Source organism: Ictidomys tridecemlineatus, unplaced genomic scaffold (assembly GCF_052094955.1).
Source record: "Ictidomys tridecemlineatus isolate mIctTri1 unplaced genomic scaffold, mIctTri1.hap1 Scaffold_3954, whole genome shotgun sequence".
NCBI classification, from domain to species: Eukaryota; Metazoa; Chordata; class Mammalia; order Rodentia; family Sciuridae; genus Ictidomys; species Ictidomys tridecemlineatus.
Window position 1 is genome coordinate 15,603 of NW_027522580.1, and position 26,854 is coordinate 42,456.

Sequence of the window (26,854 nt, forward strand, 5' to 3'; positions counted from 1 at the left end):
CTTCTAGGATTTAGATTCTGTCTAGGATGAGATGAAAGAGCAATACTCATTAGCAACATACTTCTGTCTTTCTTGTAGCCTTGATTTCAAATTTAGTCGCAAACCATAAGCTTTTGTACTGCTCAGATGTTCCTTCTTTATCTTAATCAGAAAACTTTTCTCAAATGGAGCGCGAACCGCTAGGTAAGTCAGCCCCGGGGCTGCCAGCGAGCGGTCGCGTTCCTCAGATGCAGAGGAGAGGAGATGCGCTTTTGGAGAGAATGACTAAAACGTTCAAGTCAGAGACCTTCACTTTCCTTTCTGCTTGCTGCAGAACGGGATGTAACCTGAATCTTTGTTTAGATTTTGCTTGGGGAGCGAGAATTTAAAAGCCAAGGCAAACGCAGAGAGCAGATTTTTAAAAAATCACGTTAACAGACCATCCCCCGTGGGGGGTTCCCCCCTCCCCCCTTTAATACTAAACCTGGAGTAAGTTGGCTTGTCCTGATAAAGATCTTAACAAGTAGAGAAGGCGGGTTTTCCTAAAGTAGGTGAGGCTATTCCTCCAGGAAAACTCCCCCCCCCACCCCTCCCTCTATGTAAAGTTCCACCCTCTGGAAAGCAAACACCCCCCCCCCCTTTCCTGGAGGGGCAGACTTCAGTGGAGTCAGAAAAGGAATCTCAAGTACGATCTGTCAGAGAGCGGTTGCGGCCACTGCGGCTTCTCTGGACGAAGACTCACTTGTGACATTCCTATCCTCCTCGGTGTTAGCTTTTATTAGTTCTTTGGGGCGGGGGAGGGGGAAAGATCTGTAGCCACGGGCAGCCTCTGATCCTCCGGAGTTGGTATGTGATAAGCGGCCCTAGCAGTGCCATGTATTGGAAGAGCGATCAGATGTTTGTGTGTAAACTAGAAGAAAAGGACGTGCCGGACCTGGCAGTTCCCCTAGAGAAGGTGAGCGAGCCGATGACTGGCCCGGCCAGTTGAATTGCAGTTTCCTTGGAACACGAGTTGTTTTGGCTTCTGAATGAGGTTCAGAAACTACCTGTAACCGGCCTCATCTTCAGACCTGGCAATTTTTTTTTTTATTACGTAGTAGCGCTAGTCCGTAATCATTGCCCCCCTCCGCACAAGCTCACTTAACCTGAGGCATGGAGACTGTAATTTGGGAGACGAAGCCTCCAGCCTAAGGCGCTCTCGGGTCCATGTGAGTCGTGCTTTTGTTCTATTTGCTATGGAGATCCGGGAGAGCGGGTCGGGAGTACAGGGCGGCTGTCGGGAGGGACCGTAGACTCCACGAGTTCGGCTGCGGGCTGACACTTGCTCGTCCTTAAGGGCCCCTGGCCGCAGGGCGACCAGCGCTACCTCTGCCCCACAACAAGATACAGGGAGATGTGGCTCCAGGAAGGCCTCGGGGATCCCAGGAAGGGCCAGAAGCATCGTTTTATTTAAAACACCAGTGGAAGCAAATCCCACCGCATAAAACGAGTCTGACGGTTTGTCTGGGTTTGGGGGTGGGGGGACTGACAAGCTCTCACTTCACTCTGGTGGCAAGACCTGTGGGTGCATCGCGATTTCAGTTTGAAAATCGTTTGCAGCCTGTTTGAGGGCCTCAGGAGGACCCGCAGCAGGCACTGATGTCTTTGGACGCTGGCTGGTAACACCCGGCAAAACTGGGGCTTTCCTGCTTGAACTCTTTGTGTACATCTTGGTGCAGCTGCGGTCCCTCGTAGGGAACGCACCCGGGGGTCCCTGATAGGGTCCGCAAGACCCCCACATTCGGGCAGAATCTCGTCTGACGCTTTCAAAGCACGGAAGAAAGCGGAGGGGAAGACGAATGAGAAATACGGAAACGTGGGCCACTCGGGTTCTGGAGATCCACTAACTCCCAGGCTAGAGTTTTCATACTGCGGCAGAAAAAGCCCCCAGAGGCTGCGTTTTCTTTTAAGAACAAAACTCCAGCAAAGGCTTGGAAACACTTTAGTAACGCGCGTTGTTGCTTTAAAACATTCTGACCGAGGTTGGGTGAGTTTTTCTAATGGCACAAATTAAATTCAGCTGGATATTTTCCATTATTCGACCCGCTTTTTGCGCTGGTTAAAAATAATCCCTTAGTAGCTCAAATGTTGACTTACTGAGCAATAAGTGGCAATTTACACCTTAAAGAAACGAGTGTAAATCACTCATGGCTCTAATTGCTATAAGTTTACGAAAGAGCTGCTGGCTCGGTTTAATCTGAAGCATTTTCATTCAAATTGTCATCGGAACAAACACCAGGCTTCTTAAATCCCGCTGTAATTAGCTTTCAAGTATCCTATTAAACCTCTTCACCTTTCGGGCTATCCTATTCAAAAAGCCCCCTTTAAAAAATATATATGTGTCTTGCTCTTTTAATTGAGGTTATTAAAGAAATCAAGTTTCTTTCCCCACCCCCTCCTCAATCGTCTTTTCTTCTCTCCCACTTCACCTCCCCCCGCCCTGCACCCCCTTTAGCCCGGTGTTCCCCGCTTCGCGGTGATTGACGTCTAGAAAGAAAACGCTTTGTGCGGGGATGATTGTTATTAACTTGTTATCCCTGGCGGGGGGGTCAGGGAACTAACGTGCTCGGGTGAGCACAGGGGACCCGGCTCCCCGGGAGCTCTGCAGCTCGCCCGGCGAGCCCTTGGCGTTCGGGTGGCGGCAGCCAGCGGCTGGCAAGAGAGGCTGCGCGCCCTCGCGCCCGCTGCGCTCGGGCTCAGGCGCAGGGAAGGCTGCACGCGCAGCCCGCGCGCTGGGGCCTTCATTAGCTCGCGCCCGGTGCCGAGTCTCTCGGCCGCGTGCACGTTCTGAACTTCTGATCTTGTTTCTCCCTCGGTTCCTTCCATCCCACCCCTCAGTGCCGGGGGCTCATGTCGGACGAGTGCGGGCGGACTGCAGCCCTGGCGGCTGGAAGGACTCGGAAAAGTCCCGGAGAAGACGGACTGGTGAGTGGGGAGGCGGGCGAAGGACAAGGGACAACTGTCCGCGAGCTCTTTCCTGGGCCAGTTGGCCCCACTGGAAGCGGGTGGAGGGCCGGAATGGGTGGGAAGTTAGCTGGCTCAAGTGGCCGGCAGGGTTGCATAGCTCCCGGGGTCGTCGAGGTCAGGGGTCAGCAGCCCCAGAGGGTACGTGGCCAGAGCTGGGACCTGGGAGAGAGAAGTAGAAATGAGACCTCATAGACGGGGTGGGGGTCGACTGGGGGAAGGGAGGGGAGGCGTTGGGGATTCCCCCGTGGGTAGGTGGGTTGCGAAAGGGTAGGAGGGGTCTAGAACTGCCTGCGCGTTTCCTGCAGGTGAGCCCCGAGGGAGCTGGGGACGAGGACTCGTGCTCCTCCTCGGCCCCGCTGTCCCCTTCGTCCTCGCCCCAGTCCATGGCCTCGGGCTCCGGCTGCCCCCCTGGCAAGTGTGTATGCAACAGCTGCGGCCTGGAGATCGTGGACAAATACCTTCTCAAGGTAGGATGGAGCCGCGGGGTTAGCGTGGAAGCTCAAGGGAAAGAGAAAAGCTCCCTGACCGCCCTTTCCATCCAAGTTCTCAGTAGTGATTGTAGACCTCAGAAAATTAGCCCAGTTTAGGGCGACTCATACAGTGAGTCAAGTGTGATTAAAAAAAAAAAAAAGGCTCTTTACATGTTGCTGCAAAATAGTTTATGCGAGACATATCCTGGTGTAGAAATGCCAGTTCCCTGGGTGAATGTACCATAATCAAACTGATTCGTAGACAGACGTGAAGTTGGGGAAACCCTTGCTCAGTTTGAAAGGCTTGCCTTCTCATTTCTTTACCAAGCCCCAAACCATTGCTTTCTTAAACATCTTGGTTTTAACTGATCCCTCCACCCAAGTAACGCCCACGCTCCTGTCTGCTTAGAAGAGTTCCAGGTCAGTATGTGGTAACTGATTTCCCTTTGCAGTGTCTCCTTTGGCGTAAGCCATTGTGAAGTACCTTAAATTATTTTTTTCTGGATACTTTTTAATATAGTCTTATATTTATTTACAGTTACTTGAAACTCTTCCAAATTAAGAAAGTTTATAGGAGCATTTAAATAAAAAATTTTTTTTCAGTACCTTCCTGCTCTTAAGCCCACCCAATGCTGTTGTTATGTCCTCTCCAGTGCTTAAGGAAAAAGATGGAAAATGATGTGAAGTTAGACATGCACACACACGCACACACAAGAGCCTCCGATGAAGTGTTTCAAGTGGTTTCAGAGTTGACTGTCTTAATTTGTTTTACTTTTCTCTTGAAATATTGTGGGGGAATTTTGGAGTAGAAATTCTGGCAGGCCCAGTTATCCATGTCATTGCAGGCTGGATCATGGTCCCAAGTGTCTTAATCCTAATACATTAGGTTTTCAACTTCAATAGCTTTTTAAAACCACTATGTAAAATAATAGTTTCTCTTAAACTGAATTAGTTGCAAACCAGTTCACTTTCTATTCCCTCCCCACAATGTAAGAGGTTCAAAAGGATTAATTATGGAGAGTATGAGTTCAAAAAGTGAATTAGTGGAACTCTGTAAATTTCTGTCATTGCACAAAACTGCTTTATCTGTAAAATGGGAATATTACCCTATACAACCCAGATACAGTACCAAAAAAAGTTTTAAAGGTTTTAAAGTTTTGAAGGAAAGGTTTAAAAATAACTAAGTCTGTCCTACTTGGTGGTTGATCATTATAGTTGGCAAATTAACATGGCTTTCTCTTTAAATCTGCATTCTTAAAATTCCAATTTCAATGTTGCTAAACCTGAGCCTTTTGATATTTTAAAATCATCTTTTGAACCAAAACCAACTGCTTATTTTCAATGAGCCCTCCCAATAATTAGCTGAATTTTTAAAAGAATTTCTCTGAAATATGTTTATGAAGACTTTAACACTTCATAACAGAGAAAATTAGGATGAAGTAACACTAATCACATCCTCTGGAATAGTTTCTAGTGTTTACCTTGTATAAATATATATTTACATATCTTCTTTGTATTATAGACAATACCTGCCATCTGAGTTATGCAAAGCTTTTTTTTTTTTTTTTTTGTAATGAGACAGGAGTCTGCCCAACAAAATCTTCCACATGAATCTTATTCTTGTAGAATACTTATATATGAGTGTACTGGCACCAAATTAAGTCTGATACTGTATGACTGTCTTAAAACTCCAAGTTCTTAACTCCATACCTCCCCACACTTTGATTATTCTTCCAGATAAATTTGAATTCAAACTTGGCATTGGCTAAAAAATAGACCTAGTATAGGAATAGTATTTAAGGGTGTATCTAATAGAAAAACACTGTCTTGTGAGGCAAGTAAAACGGAATTAGAACAGAAAAGTATAAAAGGAGTTAGATATATCTTTGCCCCATTTATTACTTTAGTGTTTTGTGATTTTGGTGGTTTTCTGGCTTGGTCCTACTCCTATGTTTAAGCATTTATGCTGATTGTATCAATATTAGTCATCAGTAAAGGTTTATAGTTTCCAGAATCTTCTTTCTTTACTTCACTTTATTTACTCCCTGCCCCCAAAAAAGGAAGATTAAGGGACTTCATTTTTTTGTTGTTTGTTTTTTGAAGTCAATTTTGAGGAAAGATGCCAAATCAGGTATTAGGTTTAGCTTTTGTAGACCATGGCTCCACCCTAAAACCTTGCTTTAAAGTACAAAACAAAACAAAATAAAACTTGGATGTGACAGAAATACAGAAGTCCCTGAACAGTAGAATACTAAAAAAAATCATCTACCTTTAAACTTTATATTAATTGGCCACATTTTAGGGGGCAAAGAAAAAGGGAAATATATCTTTACCTCCAGGACAGTATTCATCATGGTTAATATTTTAAATTTCAGTTTTCTCTGATTTCCCCCTATTATTGGCTTCTTATTTTCAGTGTTTTCTATCGTGCATATATAATTCTTTTAAAGAAAAAACCTAAAGTATAAAACTTAAAACCTCATAAAAAATGAGCATCTCATTAATGCTTTGGAAAGAGGTATTTCCCTCTAATTAGAAGCCAATAAATCTTTTTACATTAAGTATAAAAGTTTTGTATTTTGTATCACGGAAAAATATGTTGAACAGTACAATCTGACAAGATCATTGGATAGAAAAATCTTTATTATGAAATAGTATAGCAAAAGCCAAACCTCATGGTAATTTACTTTCCTGTTTTAGTCATTAGATCCATTTGTAGGGTGCAACTGGTGTTTTTGCATCATTGCTCTTCTTTTACATGAAATTTAATTAAGCATAAATCTACTTGTTGTGTCTGTTTAACAGAGCAAACCTTATGAGCAGCCCAATTCAACTAGCACACATCTTCATTCTTAAAGGCTAAAATTGTGCTTATGGTATTGTGGCAACAGTGTAAAGTGAGAGTAATTATGATTTGTTTTCCTGAATTGGTGATATTTCTTGTTGCTATTTAGAAAGTATAAAAGTGATGTGTTTTTTTTTTGTTGTTTGTTAAATACCATGTTATATCTTACTACTTGAAGTGTAAATGGAAAATAATGCTGTTTGTTCCCCTGTTGCCAAATCGTTAAGTAGTCTTACCATTGTTTTACTCCTTGGCTCTATTGCCAGGGCTACTGCTTTATTACCCTTTAGAGCTTCCTTAGCAATTTCTGGTTTGTAAGGGAAATGGATTGCCTAGTTTCTTTATTAGTGTGAGTATCTTATAAAGCAATTTTCCACTTTCTTTTTTGCTCTCTTTAACAGGTATACAGTTTATAATTGTTTGGACAAAAAATAGGTTGTTAGTCTTGACTTCCTTAAATACCAGGTTTCATTATAGGAAGAACCTAGGAAAAGAAAAACAAAAAAAATCTCTACATAAGACTTTAACCAAAATGTTTCTGGTGCTCAAAGAGGTGGGGTGAGAAGAAAAGAAAAAGAAAGAATAAACCTGAATTCTTTAGAGGAATTTAAAAAAACATAAACACAAATGTGGCGTATAGTAGTGTGATTTTCTAGTTGGAGTCTAAAATAGACTCTATCCAGATGCATATTTATATAAATGACACTGTTTGGATGGAAACATCCAGAGCATATGTTAAAATATGATAGGGCCAGTGTTGCCTCACATACAAAACAGTGAATGGGTTCTTCATTGTAGTGTCAGATTGCTTCTCATCTGCCCTGCTTTCCTTCCCAGGTGAATGACTTGTGCTGGCATGTCCGGTGTCTCTCCTGCAGTGTCTGCAGAACCTCCTTAGGAAGACACACCAGCTGTTATATTAAAGACAAAGACATTTTCTGCAAACTCGATTATTTCAGGTACATGGTGAATATTTTTCTTAGTATACAATTCAAGAAATTTTATGAAAACAATTTTATAATGATTTCACCTGTTGGACTTTTTCTTGTACAGTTTTATTTATTGAAGCCCTATTTTTTTCAAATGATGGATTTCAAAATATTGGGGTGTAAATTATATTAAAACACAATAAGTATGTTTATATGGCTTTTAGGAATTTAGAATACAAAAGTTAATTCAAAAAAGATTTTCACTCTGGAGAACGAAAGTTTTATGTATTACCAACAGAAGCTTTGCTGTGCATGGGTATAAAGTATAAAATACAAAATGACTTATTGTGACAAAGTTCTTTCTTTGGGGGAAATGATAAGATGACATAAAATCATTTCGGGGGGAAAAAACTGAAAAAAAGCTTTGAACAATTTACCATAGAAGGATCCCAGTTATACACCTATAAGATGACAAGAGTTTGGATACTGTGATCAAGTACATTGGCCAGAAGTACATTGGTCAGGATTGTAAGTACACTCCATTGAATTATTCTGCCTAGAAATTCAATTTCTTTGTCTGTTTTTGGATCTTTAGTTTGTGAGATTATATTTTCACAGGATATTAAATGTAACATTTTCACACTCTGATCTCCTTATAATTGTTTAAATGTAAAGTTTTTTTCTAGGATATAATTCAATTCTTTATGGACAAGCTGTTGGAAATTGAAATGGTTTGTAAGCATGAATTTTGAAATTACTATATTTCTTTTTATTTGCATTTGCAAATGAAGAGGAATGTTCATTGTGAAATTAGTAAATTAATACTATGTAGCAAAGTTTGCAACACTTATTATGTTGTCATACTCCATTTATGGATGTTATATTGTTTATGGAGTGTATGTTATACTGTATACGTTATACTTCATTTCAAAAAGTGATTTCACCTGTAATCCCAGTGGCTCCAGAGCTAAGGCAGGAGGATCTCAAGTTCAAAGCCAGCCTGAGCAAAAGCAAGGCGCTAAGCAACATAGTGAGACCCTGTCTCTAAATAAAATACAAAATAGGGCTGGGGATGTGGCTCAGTGGTTGAGTGCCCCTGAGTTTTAATCTCTGGTACCCTCCCCACAAAAAAAAGTGATTTTTAGACAGAGTGTTTAGTGATTGATTTGAATAAAATTGCTGGGTGATTTGAAGCACTTCGTAATACCCAGAATCATTTATTCTATGAAAATCACAGAATTTATGATCACTCAAAATGTATATTTCTTATTAGGTTTACTCTCCATTTCTTCTACAGTAGTAAAGTTTACCTTTCTCTTTCACTTATGATATGCTGATCTTACTTTTTTTTATGGTAAATTAAAGCCCTTTGAAATACTTGGTTTTAAGGTTGAAAATCTTGTTCTTCAGGACTTTTAAATACTTCATATTTTATTATATTCCGAAATTTATTTTTAGGATTCAGTTTTAATATTTTTTTTTAAATAAATAACATCTGGTAGTTTCTCCAAAGACACATCCAGGAGGCGGCGCATGTACATGCCCTGCTCTAGTGTGATCTGGGTTGCGGGGGCTGGTGATGGTGACAGGAGTCATGACAGCATCCAGTCACTCAGCCTGGAAGAAAAAAAGAAATATTTACACCTATCTCTGGCATTCTGTTAAGACTGATTTGCATCTAATATTTAAATATGTCTCCGAAGTTCTAGATAATGTTTCTTCCCTTCTGTGGATAGCAATGCCTTAGCTTTTCCGGGGAAGGATACAATTCCAAGTTTTCTTCTTCACCCACTAGGATGAAGAATTTCTATTCTGTGTATCATTTGATAATTTCTATTTTAAATGTTCTAATATCTTCTTTATGGTATTTTTATGGCATTTTCTAATCTCAACTTCCCAGTTTAAGATTTGTTTTGCTTTTTGATGCTAGAGATGAAACCCAGGACCTTGTGCATGCTAAGCACATGCTATACTACTGAGCTACACCCCGGCCCTGAACTTGGTTTTAAGAAGTCAATATTTATATCTTGAGTTTGTATACTTTTGCACTTTTACTTTTTCTGTCCATTTCCCCTCCCCCCACCTTGTGTATTTGTATCTTGAGTCTCTAAATAAATTTATAAATGCTTTGATATTTGACCCAGTAAGAATATTAAAATTCATGTTTTGTTTATTTTAAAAGAAAATTCAGTCTTCATTTACAGCAGTCATGAGGTTTTATTTTTAAAAATAGATCTGAATTGTGATCTTAAATCTTGATTTCTTACTATACTGACTTTTAGAAAATATTTTTATTTTTTTCAAAATGTTTAAATGCCAGTGGAGTATATAATGTGTTTAATATTAATCTGATAAATATCTCATGAAAGCATTAAAATCTTTACTGTTCTGCCCTTCTCTTTACTGTAGAAGGTATGGAGCTCGCTGCTCTCGATGTGGGAGGCACATCCATTCTACTGACTGGGTCCGGAGAGCCAAGGGAAATGTTTATCACTTGGCGTGCTTTGCCTGCTTTTCTTGCAAAAGGCAACTTTCCACGGGAGAGGAGTTTGCATTGGTGGAAGAGAAAGTCCTATGCAGGGTGCATTATGACTGCATGCTGGATAATTTAAAAAGAGAAGTGGAAAATGGTAAATATGTACTTAAAATACTTTTGAGTCTTTGGGGACAGTGAATACAGGGATAAAAATGATTTTTCCCAAAGTCATCTTAATGCATTATTTTGTGCAAAGTATAATTGTGGTAAAATTCATTAAGCACTCTTCTGTTAGTGATGGTCTCCATCTGTTTATTTATAGGAGAAACCATGGTGTATGTATAAGCTTTGTGCCATATTTTCAGGCAGCAGATTTTAGTTAAGGTTCAGGTTTTCTTTTTGAAAACAATTATTTTGTTTTATTTGCCTTCCAAAGAATGGGCCTTAAATGTGACTTCTAAATTTTTGTACTTTTGACTGAAAACATAAGTCTATAAGTGGAATATTGTTTCCGCAATATGTTTACAGTGTGTTTTAAAACTTAAAGAGATTTTCAATCTAGAAGATATGTACAGTTTCACAATAAGCCAAGAGATACAAGAAAGCTATTACTGCATGATTGGTGGACTGATTTGAGTTACCAATATGTATGGTACATTTTTAAAATGCAGGTAATGGGATTAGTGTGGAAGGTGCCCTCCTCACAGAACAAGATGTCAATCATCCAAAACCAGCAAAAAGAGCTCGGACAAGCTTTACAGCAGATCAACTCCAGGTAGATGTGACAATGAATTTAAGATTTCTGGAGCCCTTCCCCACCAAGAACAAAATTCCAAAACAAAAAGCCAAATTCATGATGCCTAAAAACATTCATGTTTTCTGAGAGGTTATCCTATGCTTTTTTTTTTTTGAGAACTTAATGAATGTATGAATATATACTTATTGCCATGAAATGTTTATCAGTATTCCAACACACTGTGTGTATAGTCTAGTCATGCAAGTGCTGTTTCCTTGGAGTCTTTTGGTATCAGCAGCACAGTAGAAACAAAATGTTGATCTGTTCTGATTTCATGATAACATCAGTCTAATCTAGCCATATATGTTATGACATGTAATCACAACAGGAGACAAACTATTCTGAGACTCTTAACAGAAAGAGACAGCATGTAGGTCTATGGGACTCTAATGTGTTAGTCTTTTTAAAAAAATTACAATGAGCCTCTTAATGGACAAGATTGTTATATTTTTTGAGTAAGAAAGAATTGAGTGTTCCTTGAAGTAAATAGTAACATGCTGCTGGTTGACTCCAATCAAGTAGTCCGTTTCTTGTTTTTAAAAGGTGTAGAGGAAGTAATTATATAATTTGATGTTAAAGGTTGGCTATACCCCTGAAAAGGATGGGATTATTTTCAGTTTAGTTGTCCTAAATATAATTGTTGTAAATTTGGTTGATCCAAATTGTCAAGAAGATAAAAGTTTATATTTAAGTCTATACATATGATGATTATTTCTGGCACTTTTTCAGATAAGAAAATAACTTTTTCTAAAAGATTTATGTCGCTTAGGTTATGTGTTTTATGTTAAGGTAATGTAATATTTATTGGGCACCTACCATGTACAACTGGGTACCTTAGACACAGCATCCATTTTAGTTCAGACTTCAAAAGACATTTATGCATTTGTTAATGAGTGAAAGTAATATTTTGAAAAATCATATGTAGCAAGACTTGCTGGTATTGAAGATGGATGCCATATAAAAGTGTTTTAAGAGAGAAGTTTTTATTTTGAGAATGATTACAAACATTCTGAGGGAACTTGGCAGTGGGAATGACTTGAGCATTAAAATCTAGGACCATTCAGAAAAAAGTTCCAAATACATCATTGTTTTGTATTTCTTAGGCATAAAGTTACTTGATCAGTAAGTAATAAATGAAAGATAAGGCAATTAGAAGAAATATCTCTGTTCAAACCTTGCTTATCTTGCAGTTTCCATGAGTTAAAATGGAGATCACACAAGTCCTTAGAGACCCAGTTGCTAAAAAGTGTCTGGGTTAAAGCAGAATCTCTAATACAAATGTACTGTTTTTAAAGTGGACAGTTCCCATGACGAATTGTCTATAATTTGAAAAATTACAAAGGTTGATAATTTTAATTTGAAGTAAAAATTTATTTATAATTGTGTGAATTTGAAACCCCTGTGTATAGACATAAGGGAATATCTGTGAAAGCCTTGGTATGACAAGTCCTGTGCCAGGCATCTTATCTGTATTATCTCCTTTAACTCCTATAGTTATTCCTTGATGTAGGTAGCCTCTCCAAAAGATTCAGGAACTCCCCTGAAGACAGACCTCCAGGAGAATGGTAGAAAAGACATCTGAATCCTGGTTCCCTAATCTGGTCTTTTTGTTTGGTTTGGCTTCCCAGTAGACCATGAGAGAAAAATGTGCCTTAGCAAAACTCCATCTAATGGCAACATCAACAGCTAAAACAGAGTGGGATTCTGGATCTTATGGGTAGTCTTACAGTTTTAAGTTGTTGCAAATGTGCGTAAAATATTTAAGCCTTGTGTTATAGAAAAATGTGATCAGAATTAAAAGCGATTAACATGTATATTAGAATCATAGGTTTTAAAAAATGAAAGCATATTGATATGCTTTCAAAGGATGTTCTCATTTACTCAGTATGTAATAGTATTTATCTTATGCCAGGGATGGCTGAATCAAATGAGATACAATCCTCTAGAGGTTCTTTATAATTTAGGAATATAGGATAGCTGTGGATAAAAATATATATATATTTATATTTACTTTGTCAGAATCTCTAATTGTCGATTGTTTTACCTTTCTTTAAGAAACCTGAATATATTCAAGTATTTTTGCTTGAACTGAGCAAAACAGTAAGATACTATATGTGCACAGTAAGTCAAGACTGTCCATACAGTGCCTACAGTGCACAGAGAAGAGTTAAAATAGGATGAATAAATAATTTCCTGAAATTCTTTAGAAATTCATGGAGAGAAAAATAGTTTGACTCAAAAAATACATCTGCAAATACATATCAGATATTGTCTCTTTATAAAAATGATATTTAAGAAATTCCTACTAATGTTATGATTTTCCTATTATAGTTACAAATATTGGCTCAAAGATTATTACTATTAAACATGCCAAGTTTAGCTCTTACTTTAATTTTCATATCAAATTGGTCAACTGTTACTTTGTCGACTCCTGACATTGCCATAAATCTCTTGGCCTTAAAATAATGTGTCTATAGAGACTCACCCCTAGACCATGTTAGAAGAACTTGAAAAAAGGAGTGGAGTGGGCTTCAGAAGCATCTGGAGAATGGTGAAACTAAAGTAGAAATTAAAAAGCCCTTTTATTTCTTTTCATGAGACTAAATACTAATATTATTAAAAGGAAGATCAATAAGTATTTCTTAAGAATATTCCAATTCTAAATGATCACTGTTGATTTGTTTTATTCCTTGATTGAAAAATTGCTTTATTAGATATAATTTGGTCTCATTATTAAACTTGAAAACTGGATATGCATTTGTGAAAGCATGCTGTTTATTTTTTAGAGATTATCAGTAACGAGCTTCTTAGCAAACACCCAAATACTTGCTCAGATTTTTCATTTTGAAAAATTAAAACACAAAGACATGATTAATTTGGTCATTCTGTTTGTTTTTGGGATGGTACATGTCAAACTATAAACACCAATCCTCATTCATATAGGAATATATTAAAGTAACACATTTGGAGTAGGAAAGGAATAATAAAATGAACTGAGTGAGATTATAAACATTTAGGCCATTTTGCCTATAGTTATGTTTTATTATCAGTGTATAGGTTGAGCATAGCTGGATGGGAAGCCAGGAATACGTAAGTCTAGAAGAGCCACTAATCAAATCTTTTTTTTTTTTTAATATTTTTTTAGTTGTAGATGGACTTAATACCTTTATTTTATTTATTTTATGTGGTGCTGAGAATCGAATCCAGTGCCTCGGATGTGCTAGGCAAGCACTTCACAACTGAGTCACAACCCCAGCCCCTCAAATCTTAATTGAAAATATAGCTTGTAACCTCAGAAGGTTTCCTGGACATTAGCCTTTTTCTACAGACTTTAACCAGATTTTACTCACTGTAAGTCTCATTCTGTCATGAACTCCCAGTGCACACTGTGTGACAGGAAAGGAGTTAACTTGGCTGTAGCCCATGAGGGTTATGAAGAGTAAGTCACTGCCCTTGTCCTCAAAGAGCTCACTTTCTGCTCTGGACAGTGAACTTGCAGATGAATTATTTAGCTACCCTGTGACAAGTGCAGATGCAGATGATAGTATTACACGAGGACAATAGTGGAGAACACAGCTGATTTGCCAGTTGGAAAGAGCATTGAGGCGAGCTGTGCTCTATGTGCTTAGGTATTTTGGGCACTCATGCCCCACACTGTAGACGTGTACTACATGTTGGATGCTTCCCTGACTGTTTGCAAGACATCCTTTATGTTTTATAATCCTCCCCTCAGCTGATTGACTTTTAATAATTAAATTCAAATATCTTACTTTATTCCCATAACGATTCCCTCTTCTGGAATAATCCAGAGTCCTTGGCTTGTGCTTGTATTCTGATATTCCCTACTCTCCTCTACTTTTCTCCCTTTACTTCTTATTTTAGGTCATTATTGGCATGTCTGTATCTTTCAGGAAAATGAAGACCAGGGAAGGTTTTCTTCATATCTCATAGCACTTGACACAGGGATTCCAATCCAAAAACTCCCATCAGAATCACCTGTGAATTGTTTCAATATAGAGATGTTTAGATCCTGATAAATTCTTTTTTTAGAGAGAGAGAGAGAGAGAGAAAAGAGAGAATTTTAATATTTATTTTTTAGTTTTCGGCAGACACAACGTCTTTGTTTGTATGTGGTGCTGAGGATCGAACCCGGGCCGCATGCATGCCAGGCGAGCGTGCTACCGCTTGAGCCACATCCCCAGCCACTGATAAGTTCTTATTCAATGGACTGATGATGTCTTTTTTTAAAAAAGATCTTAAATAGTCTTTTGCATAAAGTGAATGATCCCCAAATGTTGGCATCATTACAACCAAGCGGAATTCATCTTTGGAGCTGTTCACTATCTACAGATGCATGAAAATTATATTACTATAATTATAGATATTATACCTGTTTATATTATAGATATTGTACTTGTTTAGCTCAGTAGAGGTGGCAGATAAATGTGATATGATTTTTATATTTTATTATGTTTTCGAATGCTGGGAAGTTTAACAGAATGAATAAAATAGTGAGAATTCCATACTATTTATGCATTTCATTTATGGGTTCTAAAAATGGAAGTAAGAAAAGGTGAGTTTATTTCTAACAGCATAATTGAGAGACCAAATTTTCTGTTGAAGTGGGTTATTTTTTAAAGAGCTCAGCATAACTTTTGCATAGCAATTCACAAAATATGCCTTTTCACTTATATATACTTCCCATATTGATTTTCAAGTCGTAGAGTATAAGTATCACATTTTCTTGTGCATATCTTATCTTTTCTGTCATCAAAATTTAGATTGATCTGTGTATTTTTAACTATTTGCTATGTACATCTTTTATAAAACAGGTCATGCAAGCACAATTTGCTCAGGACAACAACCCAGATGCACAGACCCTCCAGAAACTGGCAGAGAGGACAGGCTTGAGCAGACGTGTGATACAGGTGATTATGTTAAAGGTCAATCAAGAGATACAAAAATTTCCAATTCAAGATCTTTGAGTGTGCATTGTTCTTTTGTGAAGAAATCTTATAATATTACCTTCCTGCTTTAGGTCTTTTCACACTCTAAATCAATTTTTTAAAACCTGATAAGTAGTCTACCTTGGGTCAGGCTGCCTTTTGCCAAATGACTCTTTGCATGTTTTCATTCAGTGCTCACAGCAGCCCCAAGATCCTCGGGCTAAGAAAGAGAACTGAAATTTCAAGCACAATCTGGTTCTGAATTCAGTGTTTTCTACTTTTTTTGACTGTGTGTGTATGTGTGTGTGTATGTTTGTGTGTGTGTGTGTATGTATGTAGGTGTATGTATGTTAAGGGTATTAGTGGGCTTTGCTAAAAGATCCAGGAAGAGGGAGTTATGTAAATGAAGCTAGGGAGGGATGAATTAGAGTAAACTTATTAGAATGTAGAATTGAGGTTTAGAAATTATGGAAGATGAAATTGTTGTAGTTGCAGAGGCCTATGAATGCAGAGTTCTTTTTGGTCAGAAAAGGGCCATTATTTGTGACTTGAGGAAGAGCTTGTGACAGCATATGAGAAGAATCAGAATCCAGAGAAGACTAGTTAGAAGCAGACAACTTAGTTGGGATACCCAGCAAAGTAGTGATTTGGGGGGGGGGTGCTTGGGGGTGTAGAGTGAGTTAGTGGGCCTAGGATTTGTTGGAGAAACATTTTATTAACTAGAATTTGCTCAAGAAATGTCAGGAGCTGGATGATAGGGATACCAGAAAAGGACTTGGGGACTATAGTAGAGAAGCAGAGAGAATCAAAATATCAATAGGATTGGTACTCTTAACAGAAATAAAGTTAAAAAAAAAAAACACCTGGTTGGTTGTTTGGAGGAAGATGAAGTCCCTTTTAGTTGTGTTAATCATTCAGTGATGGTGGCAGTTGGATATGAAGACATGTATTTGAAAGGATGAACAGTACTAGAGCAAAGAGATCCTTTGGGTTAGATCCTTTAGAAGGAGATCATAGAGCATAAAAAATGAGCTGGGAGGCACCTGCCTGTAATCCCAGCAGCTTGGGAGGCTGAGGCAGGAGACTCCCAAGTTCAAGGCCAGCCTCAGCAATTTAGCAAAGCCCTAAGAAATTTGGTGAGACCTCATCTCAAAATAAAAAATAAAAAGGGCTGGGGATGTGGTTCAGTGGTAAAGCACCCTTGGGTTAAATCCCAAAGGTGATTGTACCAAAACAAAACAACAACAACAACAAAAACCGAAAAGGGTGGGCGTTAGAAAACATGTCAGAGGTACTGCCATTTGAGTGGCACATAGTATTACTTAGAATCAAGGAAGGAGCCTAGTGGAGAAGCAGTGGGAAGCTTGGAGAAGAGTGGCTGCTTCAGGAAGGAGGCAACCAACTAACAAAATGGTATAAAAAGAATAGTGAAGTAGAAGGTAAATAATACTTGAGGTTCAAAAAAGTTTAAGGAACTAAAGTAAAATGAAATTTATTTGGGGGTGGTGGATAAATACCTTCATTGTATTTGTATTTTATTAAGTTGGGAGGTTGATACACAGGTATATATTCTTTGAGAAGCTAAAAATGTTTTACATTAACAAACTGTCTATATAAAGAAGCATACGGGAAAGACCTAAGAACACTGCAGCTTCTCTAAAGATTAATTCCCCAGTGGTTTTAGTTGACTGCAGTATGAGGCTCTCTTGGGAGGCGAGTCCCACATCCTCTGCACATTTCAGATGTTCAGAGTATTGTGTTTATTTTAGTATTGTGTTTGGCTTGTTAGCCAATCTGGAAAGAATGCTGCCTTTAAGAAAAGCTACCAAAGTAATAAAAAAAATCTTAAAGTTGCTATAATATTGAAGGCAATAAGGATAGTTAACTGGAGATGGTCAGGAAATAGGAAAGGAACAATTAATACAGAATAGGTATCTTTAAATGTGTATAAAGATTGGTCTGCAAAAGAATATTAAAAAAAAACACTGATGTTCACTCATAATGAACTTTTTCATGTAAAAAAAAAGACTCAAATATGGTATGGCCATCACTAAAGATCATTTCATGTGCTTGGAAATGAAATTTCCTTTGAAGGCAGGTCAGACTCAAAGGTCCAGTGTTGCTTCTAATCTAAGACTTTGCACATTCATAGTAATGAAGGCTACAAGAAAGCCAGATTCATTGACTGTTAGGATTAGACTATTTTGGTCAGAAGCACAATAGAATAGAAGGCCTTCTTAGAGCATTTCTTATTATATTTGAAGGACTAAGGGTCCCAATCAGACATTTGTCTTGTAATTCTCAGGTATTTAAGTCCCAGTATTATGTGTATGTTAACTTGATCTCAAATGCTAAAACTCACAGAATATAGTTTTGATTTTGGCTTTTTAAATGTAAAGATTGCATGTTGGATATTTTTCATAAGCTGACAAAGAGTACTAGCAAGCAAATGTATATATTATTTTTATATATACATATGTATATATTTTATATATACACATATGTATATATAAAAATAATATATACATGTAATTTAAATATATAGTTCTTCACAGTGTTTTTGAAGAATTAAGTACTATGACTTCAAATAGTAATTATGTCTTTCCCCCAACCTCCTTCCTAATGTTGGGCACAGCACTTGAGACACATTAAGGAAAAGAGTTTTTATTACTAGATCTCTGTTGTAATATGCAAACTAGGTCATCCAAAGATGAGGTGGAAGCAATGGTCTGACACATGGAAAGTCTCAACTTCACTAGCTTCAAGTCTGCTTAGTGGGACATTTGTAATAGCAGATTGTCATTGTGCTAAAGTCAGAGAATAAAGATGGATGATTTTTAATACTTTTCATCCAGAGCCAATCATTATTCATATACCCTTTCAGATAAGTTAATTATGAGTTGTATATTTTACAGAAACAGGGTAAAACATTATTGGTGTTGTTTTCAATCAGTGTGATAGGATTGCCCTTCCAAAAGCTGAGATGCACATAATTTTTATTGCTGAATATATTGAGCATTGGATAATTTATTTTGTGTCTAGTTTTTCATTATCTTAAAATGTTGCCATTTTAAAGCAGGGAGCCAGTGGTGCAAGCCAGTAATCCCAATGAGTCAGGAGGACCTCAAGTTCAAAGCCTGCCTCAGCAATTTAGCAAGTTCTAAAGCAACTCAGACCCTGTCTCTAAATAAAATATAAAAAGGCTGGATATGTGGCTCAGTGGTTAAGCACCACTGGGTTCAATCTCCCCACCCCGCAAAAAATGTTGCCATAAGCAACACTATATTTTGTTTGTATATTCAACAGTTTCCTTAGGATAAATTTCTAGAAGTGAGATTGTTGAACAAAAAGATAGGAAGTGAGATCGCTGAATAAAAAGAACATTTTTAGAGTCTTTATGCAAAAATTGCTTTCTAGAAAGTTCATACCATTTTTCTTTTCCAGCCAGTACCTATATACAGGAGTTTTCACAGGAGTAAGATTGTTAAATATATTTGATATGTTTTTTTATATTTTTATATCAATGGAGGGCTGGGGATACAGCACAGTTGGTAGAGGGCTTGCCTTGCATGCACAAGGCCCACAAGATTGTGTTCAATCCTTAGCACCTCAAAAAAAATAAAAATAAAAATAAAAAATAAAACAATAAATGGAATTGAACATGTTTGCTTATTTCATAATTTAAAATTATTTATTTTCAATCTATATTTCTGTGAGTTATTTCTTCTGTCTTCATCTTACTAATTTTTATTAATCCTGTTTGTTGTGTTAAACTTTCATGGTCTATCATTTTCCTTTTCATTTTTTTTCCTACATAGAACTTTGTTTTTATGTATTTAAATTTCTTAATCTTTTGATAGAGAAGCATAGCACAAAGGCCAAAATTATCTGAAAAGTATGTTATCAATATTGGCTTTTGTTTTCTTAAAAATTCATGGTTTCAATGATTTGTACCTAAACTTTATCTGGATTAGTTTCATCTGAGGTAAAGATTTATCTGTATTTTTCTTTTGAATTGTTAACCAGTTTTCCCTAAATCAGTAAGCCATGCTTTCACAATAATACTAAATATCATCTTTCTCATATACTAAATTGTTGTATTTGTCTTTTAGTTCTTGCATTCTAAAGGATTCATTTTAATGTTTTTTCTTTTGCATGATGTCTCCATGACCTGTTTTCACCTTATGTAGTTTATGATTTAGAACTCCAAAATTTTAAATTGTGTTGTTCAGAGAAATTTTTAACTCTTGTTAGCAATTTGCAAAGCAGGAGGAAATTGCAAGTAGGTGAGGAGTCCAAAGGACTTGTATTTGAATTCTGAAAGTGGATAGCACTTTTTTTTGTTTGAATTAATGTTAGTGTAACTATTCTTCCATTTGTCACACATTCTTCCAAATTTCCAATTTATTTCCAAAGTCTGACAATATTTTTTGTTTCAATGAAAAGATAATAATTTTGTTGTTGTTGTTGTTTGTTGTATATTCCATACAATTTACTAGAGACAAAAAGATATTTTGAAGAAATTCCAGGAAGCACAGTGCAAGTTTATGAGGCTGTATGTAGTTCTCTGGAGTGTGTGACTTCTGGAAAAGGCAGGTGGCATCACTTCTCTCCACCCACTTGCCAGGAGGACAGATGTCTTTTGGGTGAGACTGGTGACTGCAGTGACATCATCGACTGTTTGCCTGTGGGCTGACTGGAGAATTTGAGTAGGGTCTCTGTACAGTTATCTCAGGGTCTATAACTCAGAGAGTTCTGGGGATGGCTTCAATTCTCACTCCTTTTCCTTGGTGCATGCCAGAGACTTGTCCTGGAAACCTTCCTTGGGTGCTGCCTTTTAGCCACCTGCTCAGAGCTGCTTATACCATTACATTGTTAACTTTTACTCTTTTAGTTTTAATCTCTTGAGTTTATACTTCACCAGCCTTCTATTTTTGATTGCCAGTGGAAGGGTATATCTTTGAAATCAGGCCAACTTGTTCTTATAAATTCTTTGTAGCCCTGATTCCCTTCTTCCTTCAAGTTCCTACCAGCCAACCCTGAACAGACCAGAGATCTTGGCCATTTCTTCCCTGTTCCCCAAAGTTTCCCATCATAATTCTCTTGACATTTTGATCCCTTCCCTTATTTTTCTTCTTATGACAGAATTTTTTGGAATGATGGCAATTTACATATATATATGTATATATATTATATACACATGTATATGTACATGTATGTCTATGTGTATACGTATATATGTATATATATGTGTATATGGATATATGTATGTATATTTATTTTGCAGTAGCTGGGGATGGAACCCAAGGTTTCACATAGGCTAGGCAAGTAAGTGCTCTACACTGAGCTACATCCCCAACTCTGATATAATAATATTTTAATAGAGCAAAATTCTGTGGTCAAGATTTATTTCATGGCGAGGACTCCAAACAGGCTGATTAATTACTAGTAGCATTATGGATAGTCTAGCCTCCCTTACCCAGACCTGAATGTAAGACCTTGCTTCCCCTGAATTCGCTTCATTTCTGTGGATAGAATGGAAAACAGAGTAGTTAGTGCTTTACGTTTTGTGAACATTTTAATCAGTGGATGTGTTTGTATTTAGTTCTATTTAAATATTACTAGCTTTTTCTTATTATACACCTGTCCTTAACATGCTTCCTAGGAAATAGTCTATGTATTCACTAAGAGAAATTGAACTCAGCAGGTTAAAATGTTAACTGGAATAACTGAATCAAGAGGCTTATAGAAAGCTTTAAGTTCTCTGTAGGGATTTTGATCATTTGAACAAGGGTTAGAAATAAGTCCAGCAGGTGTCTAAGAATACATTTAGTAGCATTTTTTTAAGTTCTTTTAAAAAAGACTTTTCTTTTACCTCCAAATGCCAGTAGTTAAACCACGGACACTTTTCTGGACCTTTTCATCCCTTTTTCTACCCATTTTCCTTCTTCTCAATGTCATTTTGTCTTTTTTTTTTTTTTTAAAGATATTGGTTTAGTACAGAATCAGCTTTTAAAGTAAATCACCAGAGAGCTCTTATCTGAGGGGGAAAATATAACTGTGGTTATCTGGGTTAAAAAGTGTATTTTCTGTCTTCAGAACTTTTTTAACAGGTAAAGTGGTGTTGAATTCATTTTTAAACTGGGTTGGCAATGCACTCAGGGTGACCTACCTGACATGTGACCTTCCAACCTTGACCTACTAACCTTGCTCTTCTCCCCTTAAGGTGTGGTTTCAGAATTGTAGAGCACGCCACAAGAAGCACGTGAGTCCCAATCACTCTTCCTCAGCCCCAGTCACTGCAGTCCCGCCCTCCAGGCTGTCTCCACCCATGTTAGAAGAAATGGCCTATTCTGCCTACGTGCCCCAAGATGGGACGATGCTAACTGCGCTGCATAGTTACATGGATGGTAGGTATCCCAACATCTAACAGGTTTCTTCCAAGCAATCACTAACTGTTAACTTCTAATATTAGGTTATTGATACGACTTATATTTGGAAATATTACCTCAGTAGTAGCTGAAAAATATTATAGGGGGTACAGTAGACAGCACAATTGTCCCCCAATTTTTATTTCTGTTATTCCATCTTTAGGAGACAAATTTGACACTCACTTTAGCTAAAAGTGCAAATATTAATAATGACTCTTACTGCTTGATTTTTACTGTTTTTTTGTTGTTGTTTGTTTGTTTTTATCTGGTAAATATTTAAATAATTTATTTTCCTACAATCAAAGAAGGTATTCACACTTAGATCTTTAGATTGGGGTTTAAGTTTTGTTAAACTTTTTATTGAGGCAAATCTTACCTATAGAGAAAAGTACATGCCTAAGTTTTCAGCTAAATGTGTTAAAACAGTGAATGTGCCCCATAAATACTACCCAAGTGAAGTAGGAGAACATAATTAGCACCCCAGAAGCCTCCCTCATGTCTCCTCCTAATTATTCTTTTCTTCCAAGTAACATAGCTCTGACTTCTAAAGCCTTGCCTTAGTCTTTTTTTGAGCTTTACATAAAGTGAACCATACAGAATGTATTCTTATGTGTCTAACTCTTCAGTTACCTTGGGAGATTCATCTGTGTTGTTGCAAGAGTCAGTGATTTGTTTATCTTATTGTTATAAAGAATTCTACTGTAGGAATCTTAGCACAGTTTATCTGTTTTATGGTTGATAGACATTTGTGTATCCTCTAGTTTGGGTACTTATGAACATGCTGCTATGGACTTTACTGCACATGCCTTTTGGTGCACATTAATTCTATTTGATACATACCTGGGAGTGGGACAAAGGGTCTTAGGCTATGCAGATGCTCACCTATAGTCAGTTCTTCCACTTTTCTGTAGTGGTGGAACCAGTTTGAACTCTGAGCAGCCATACAGAAGAGTTCAAAGTGCTTCACCTCCCCCATAATACTTAGAATGCTATCTATAACTTTCTAATTCTAGCAAATTTGGTGGTGTAGTGCTCATTATTTTAATTTACTTTTCCCTCATGACTTATGAGAGCAAGTATATTTTCTCTTGGGTATCTGTATCTCCTCTTGTGAAAAGCTCACACATGCCTATTGATTTGTTTTTTTATAAATTGATTTTATTCCCTGGTATAATCTGCATACAATGCTTTGTGATAAATATGTATTGAAAGTATTTTCTCCTCAGTGGTTTGCCTTTTCCTCTCTTTTAATGGAATGTTTTGTTGAGTACAAGTTCCTAATTTTAATGTAGTTCATTTCATCTGTGTTTTCCTTTATGGACAGTGCTTTTTGGATGACTTAAGAAATTATTCCAATTCAAAGATAATGAAGATATTCATCCTATCATCTAGAAACTTTATCATATCTTTGACATTTAGATTTACCTTGACATTCATTTATACTTAGAAATAATTTTTGCATGTGGTGTCAGATAGGAAGTGAAGCTTTTTTGTTATATTGATGAAATTTCCCCCTCCTCTTCAGAGCCATTTTGTCTTCAATCATATGTTCATAACTTTTATGCATCAATTTCTGTACACTCTATTCTGTTTCATTATTCGATTTTGCTTTGTATTAATACCTAGTCACATTAATTATTCTAGGTCTGTAATTCTTATTAGCAAATAGTACAAGTCTTTCTTTGTTGTTATTCAAATTTGTTTTGCCTGTTCTTGACCCTTTGTGTTTTCATAAATTTCACCAGCTTGTCAATTTCCATCCTGCAAAGAGAAAACAAGATTTTGAAACAATAATCCAGTAAATATATAGATCAATTTTAGGAAAACTACTATCTTAATAATGTCAATTTCATATCATGAACTTTAATATGTCTGCATATTTAATTCACATTTTAAAATTATTTCTTATATTTCAGAGCTTTTTAATAATCTTGCATGCCTTCTATTATTACATTTATTTCTCAACATTTCCTATGAAGCAGTTGTAGGAGATATTTCCTGTGTATGTAGAAATCTAGGTTATCAGTTATTTCCTTACACTGTACTTTGAAGATATGACTACATTCTTTTCTGATTTCCATTTTGTCTGTTTCGAGTATGGATAGCCAATTGACCTGACATCATTTATTGTTGGTCAGCTCTTATCCTTATCTTGCTCCTTTGCAAGTAAATGGCTTTTCCCCCCAGATTTTCTCTTCATGTTTGGTTTTTAAAATTTTTGTTTTGTGCCTGAGTATGCTTCTTGAATATGTAGTTTGATGTTTTTCATTATGAGACACTCTCAGCTTCTTTCTCTTAAAAAATTGTTTTCTGCCCATGGGGAAAAAAATCAAATTTTGCAATCTTTTTACTCCCCATGCTTTAATCTAGATATTTTCTTCTGACCTATCTTAAAGTTCAGTAATTCTTTCTGTATCTAAGAACCCATAAAACTCATCCATTGGCTTCTTAATTTCAGTTGTCGTGTTTTTCATTTTGAGAATTTCCATTTCTATACAGATGCCTCTTTTTTCACTATCTTCCTTATTTAAATTATTGTTATATTAATTACAATTATGCTAAGTTCATGTGTGAAAACTCCAGCATCGAGGTCTTTTGTAGGTCTGTCCTGTTTTTGTTGTTTCCTGTTTGTTTTCAGTCAAGTCATGTTTCCTTATTTGCCTTGTTATCTTTTCATTGTGTTTCAGATGATGGGTCTGAAAAAAACTAAAAAAAAAAAAAAAAAAATTGAGGCTCTAGATGATATCTTTCACCAGAGAGGATGAGTTTTACCTTGGCACAGTGTTGAAGTAGGGGGAGGTAAATTTAGCCCAATCAGTCTTCATGAGGCTGGTATATTTGTTTTGCTGCTTCTTGAATTTAGCACTTTGGTATTCCAAATAAAAGCCTAAGTTTGTTTTTGTTTGTTGTTTTCAACAACTTTTTTCTCATTAGTGGGTCCTAATCTTTTATTTTTGTATCCTATCATTCAGCCAAAATCTAACTTCTAAATGTTACTTTTATTTTAAAATTGTCCCTTAGCCTCATATTCTCTCCTTCCTCTCTGGTACTTGACTTTGCAATTTCTCACTACTTTGGTATCTTTCAGATGCTTTCCAATAGATTTTTAAAAATATCATCCAGCATTTCTAATTGTTAGGTTTGAAGCAACACAGCCCTTGCTGAAAGTAGGACTTCATTTTAAGTTTTGATTAAATAAAAAAAAAAATCCAAAGCTATACCATTGTTGCCATTTGTTTACACTAGCATTAACTTTGTGTGTGTTCATATGAAAGATTGTGGTACTGCCTGAATCAAATGTGTTTTGGTGTATGTTTGGGGAGGTGGTACTAAGGGAACTTGGGAGGACATTCTGTACAGACTCCTGCATGTTAAAACCAACAATATCTCTGCAGAACAAGCTGTGTGGTTTTCTAGCTACAGTGTAAAGTGCAGTGAATGGGGTATGGATGGAGTACATTAAAGTGGCCAAAGCTTGTGGCCCCAATAAATATTTTAGGGGTAAAATGGATTCTTGTTCAATACAGTACCACTATGCTGAATAAGTTACTGTTCCTGCTGAGGTCTGTGGAATGAGTATAGCTTGGTGCCCTCAGCTGTAATGCATGAAGAAAACACATTGCTTTGAATTGTTTTTGTTTGTTTTTAAATCAGTTTTATTCACTCTTAAAAAAAAAAAAAAACAAAACACCTGATCCTCAAATTTCTTTCTATTTCTATTTTGTAGCTCATTCACCAACAACTCTTGGACTCCAGCCTTTGTTACCCCATTCAATGACACAACTGCCAATAAGTCATACCTAATTTCTTTTTTCAGGGATAAAAATGATTAAGGATATAACTTGTCATTTATTATGTATAAAATATCATTGAAAAGATATTAATGTTAATTTTTTTATTTAACACCAAAAGCATTTCCAACATCACTTTGCTGCCCAGGTATGTATCTATAGTTGGCCTGCAAGACACTTTTATTCTTCATTTTTTTTTTTTTGGTAAAACTTATGTTTACAAGAAGAAAACAAAACAAAACATGTTTTTTTGTATTGTCTGGAAATAGTTCACTCTAGTGTGTATCTGTTAATTTATTTGTCATCAAAAGAGCACTTTGCCTAAAAGAAAGGACTGACAAATGTGCAAAATGTTTACAATCTTTTGTGAAATTGTAGTTTATCATTAGTTTGTATCTGTAAGTTATTGTTATAAATATTACCTGTATTTTTTTGTTATATACAACTTTATACTTTGAAGCTTGTATCTGTGAATTTGCAACTGAAATTATTTTGCCAGTGTTTTCTGAATGAAGGGAGTAAAGCTTCTGTTGCAGCATGCCAGGCAAACACACTCTGGTGTTTGTGGTTGATGAATTATGGCTGTAAATAACACTATAGTTTAATAAGCCCGCCATTCTAAGTTTATTAAACATTTTCCATTCTTGTGAAACTTTCAACCAATTTGTCCTTTTTTGTGTGTGTTTTCAGCAATAAGTTGTTTTTAATGTCTTTAAAATCTACCCTTAACTTTAAAAAGTCATTTTATTTTGAGCTGTGTTGTAAGTGCGTTCTAATAGGAAACTCATTTGTAGATGATTGTACTCATTCAACAAAAGAACACATGAAAACATCTAATTTGGCAAATAGTCTCTTTTAAACTAGGTAATAAACTTAATATGAAGAAAAAAAACATTTTTCAAAATGACCTACAGTGTATTCCCAATCCCGAAATGAAATACAGGCTTTAAGAATCTATTTCCCCGGGGACAAAAAAGTAAAACTGGAAGTATTTGGAGTTCCTAAACAAGGAGTCTTCACTTTTTCTCCCTAGTGAATACTATCTGGGATTGTGGTTCTTAGAGCTCAAATTTAAACCCTAGTATTCTATTCTCCATGATACTGGATCTTTTCTCTGAATTATAGATGGGAGTAATGCTGCTCTCACTAATTTTTATATTTAAATAACTTAATCAGTATTCACTC

At 36.5% G+C, this 26,854-nt stretch overlaps 1 protein-coding gene across 3 annotated transcripts in view; it reads left to right on the forward strand.

Annotated features, from left to right (window-relative positions):
• The window catches only part of LOC144373432 (LIM/homeobox protein Lhx8), a 29,917-nt gene extending 3,589 nt beyond the window's left edge, over nt 1-26,328 (forward strand). The window contains exons 1-9 of one of the 3 annotated variants that reach the window (XM_078036509.1): nt 650-934; nt 2,857-2,943; nt 3,291-3,452; nt 7,138-7,259; nt 9,639-9,859; nt 10,377-10,480; nt 15,334-15,429; nt 21,674-21,857; nt 25,606-26,328. In XM_078036509.1, the coding sequence (XP_077892635.1) occupies nt 854-934; nt 2,857-2,943; nt 3,291-3,452; nt 7,138-7,259; nt 9,639-9,859; nt 10,377-10,480; nt 15,334-15,429; nt 21,674-21,857; nt 25,606-25,682 (1,134 nt within the window). In that variant the 5' untranslated portion in view covers nt 650-853 and the 3' untranslated portion in view covers nt 25,683-26,328. Of the gene's footprint in view, nt 1-649; nt 935-986; nt 1,188-2,856; nt 2,944-3,290; nt 3,453-7,137; nt 7,260-9,638; nt 9,860-10,376; nt 10,481-15,333; nt 15,430-21,673; nt 21,858-25,605 lie in introns of those variants that run through there. The other 2 variants (XM_078036507.1, XM_078036508.1) reach the window with 2 other exon arrangements.
• The last annotated feature ends 526 nt before the right edge of the window (nt 26,329-26,854 follow it).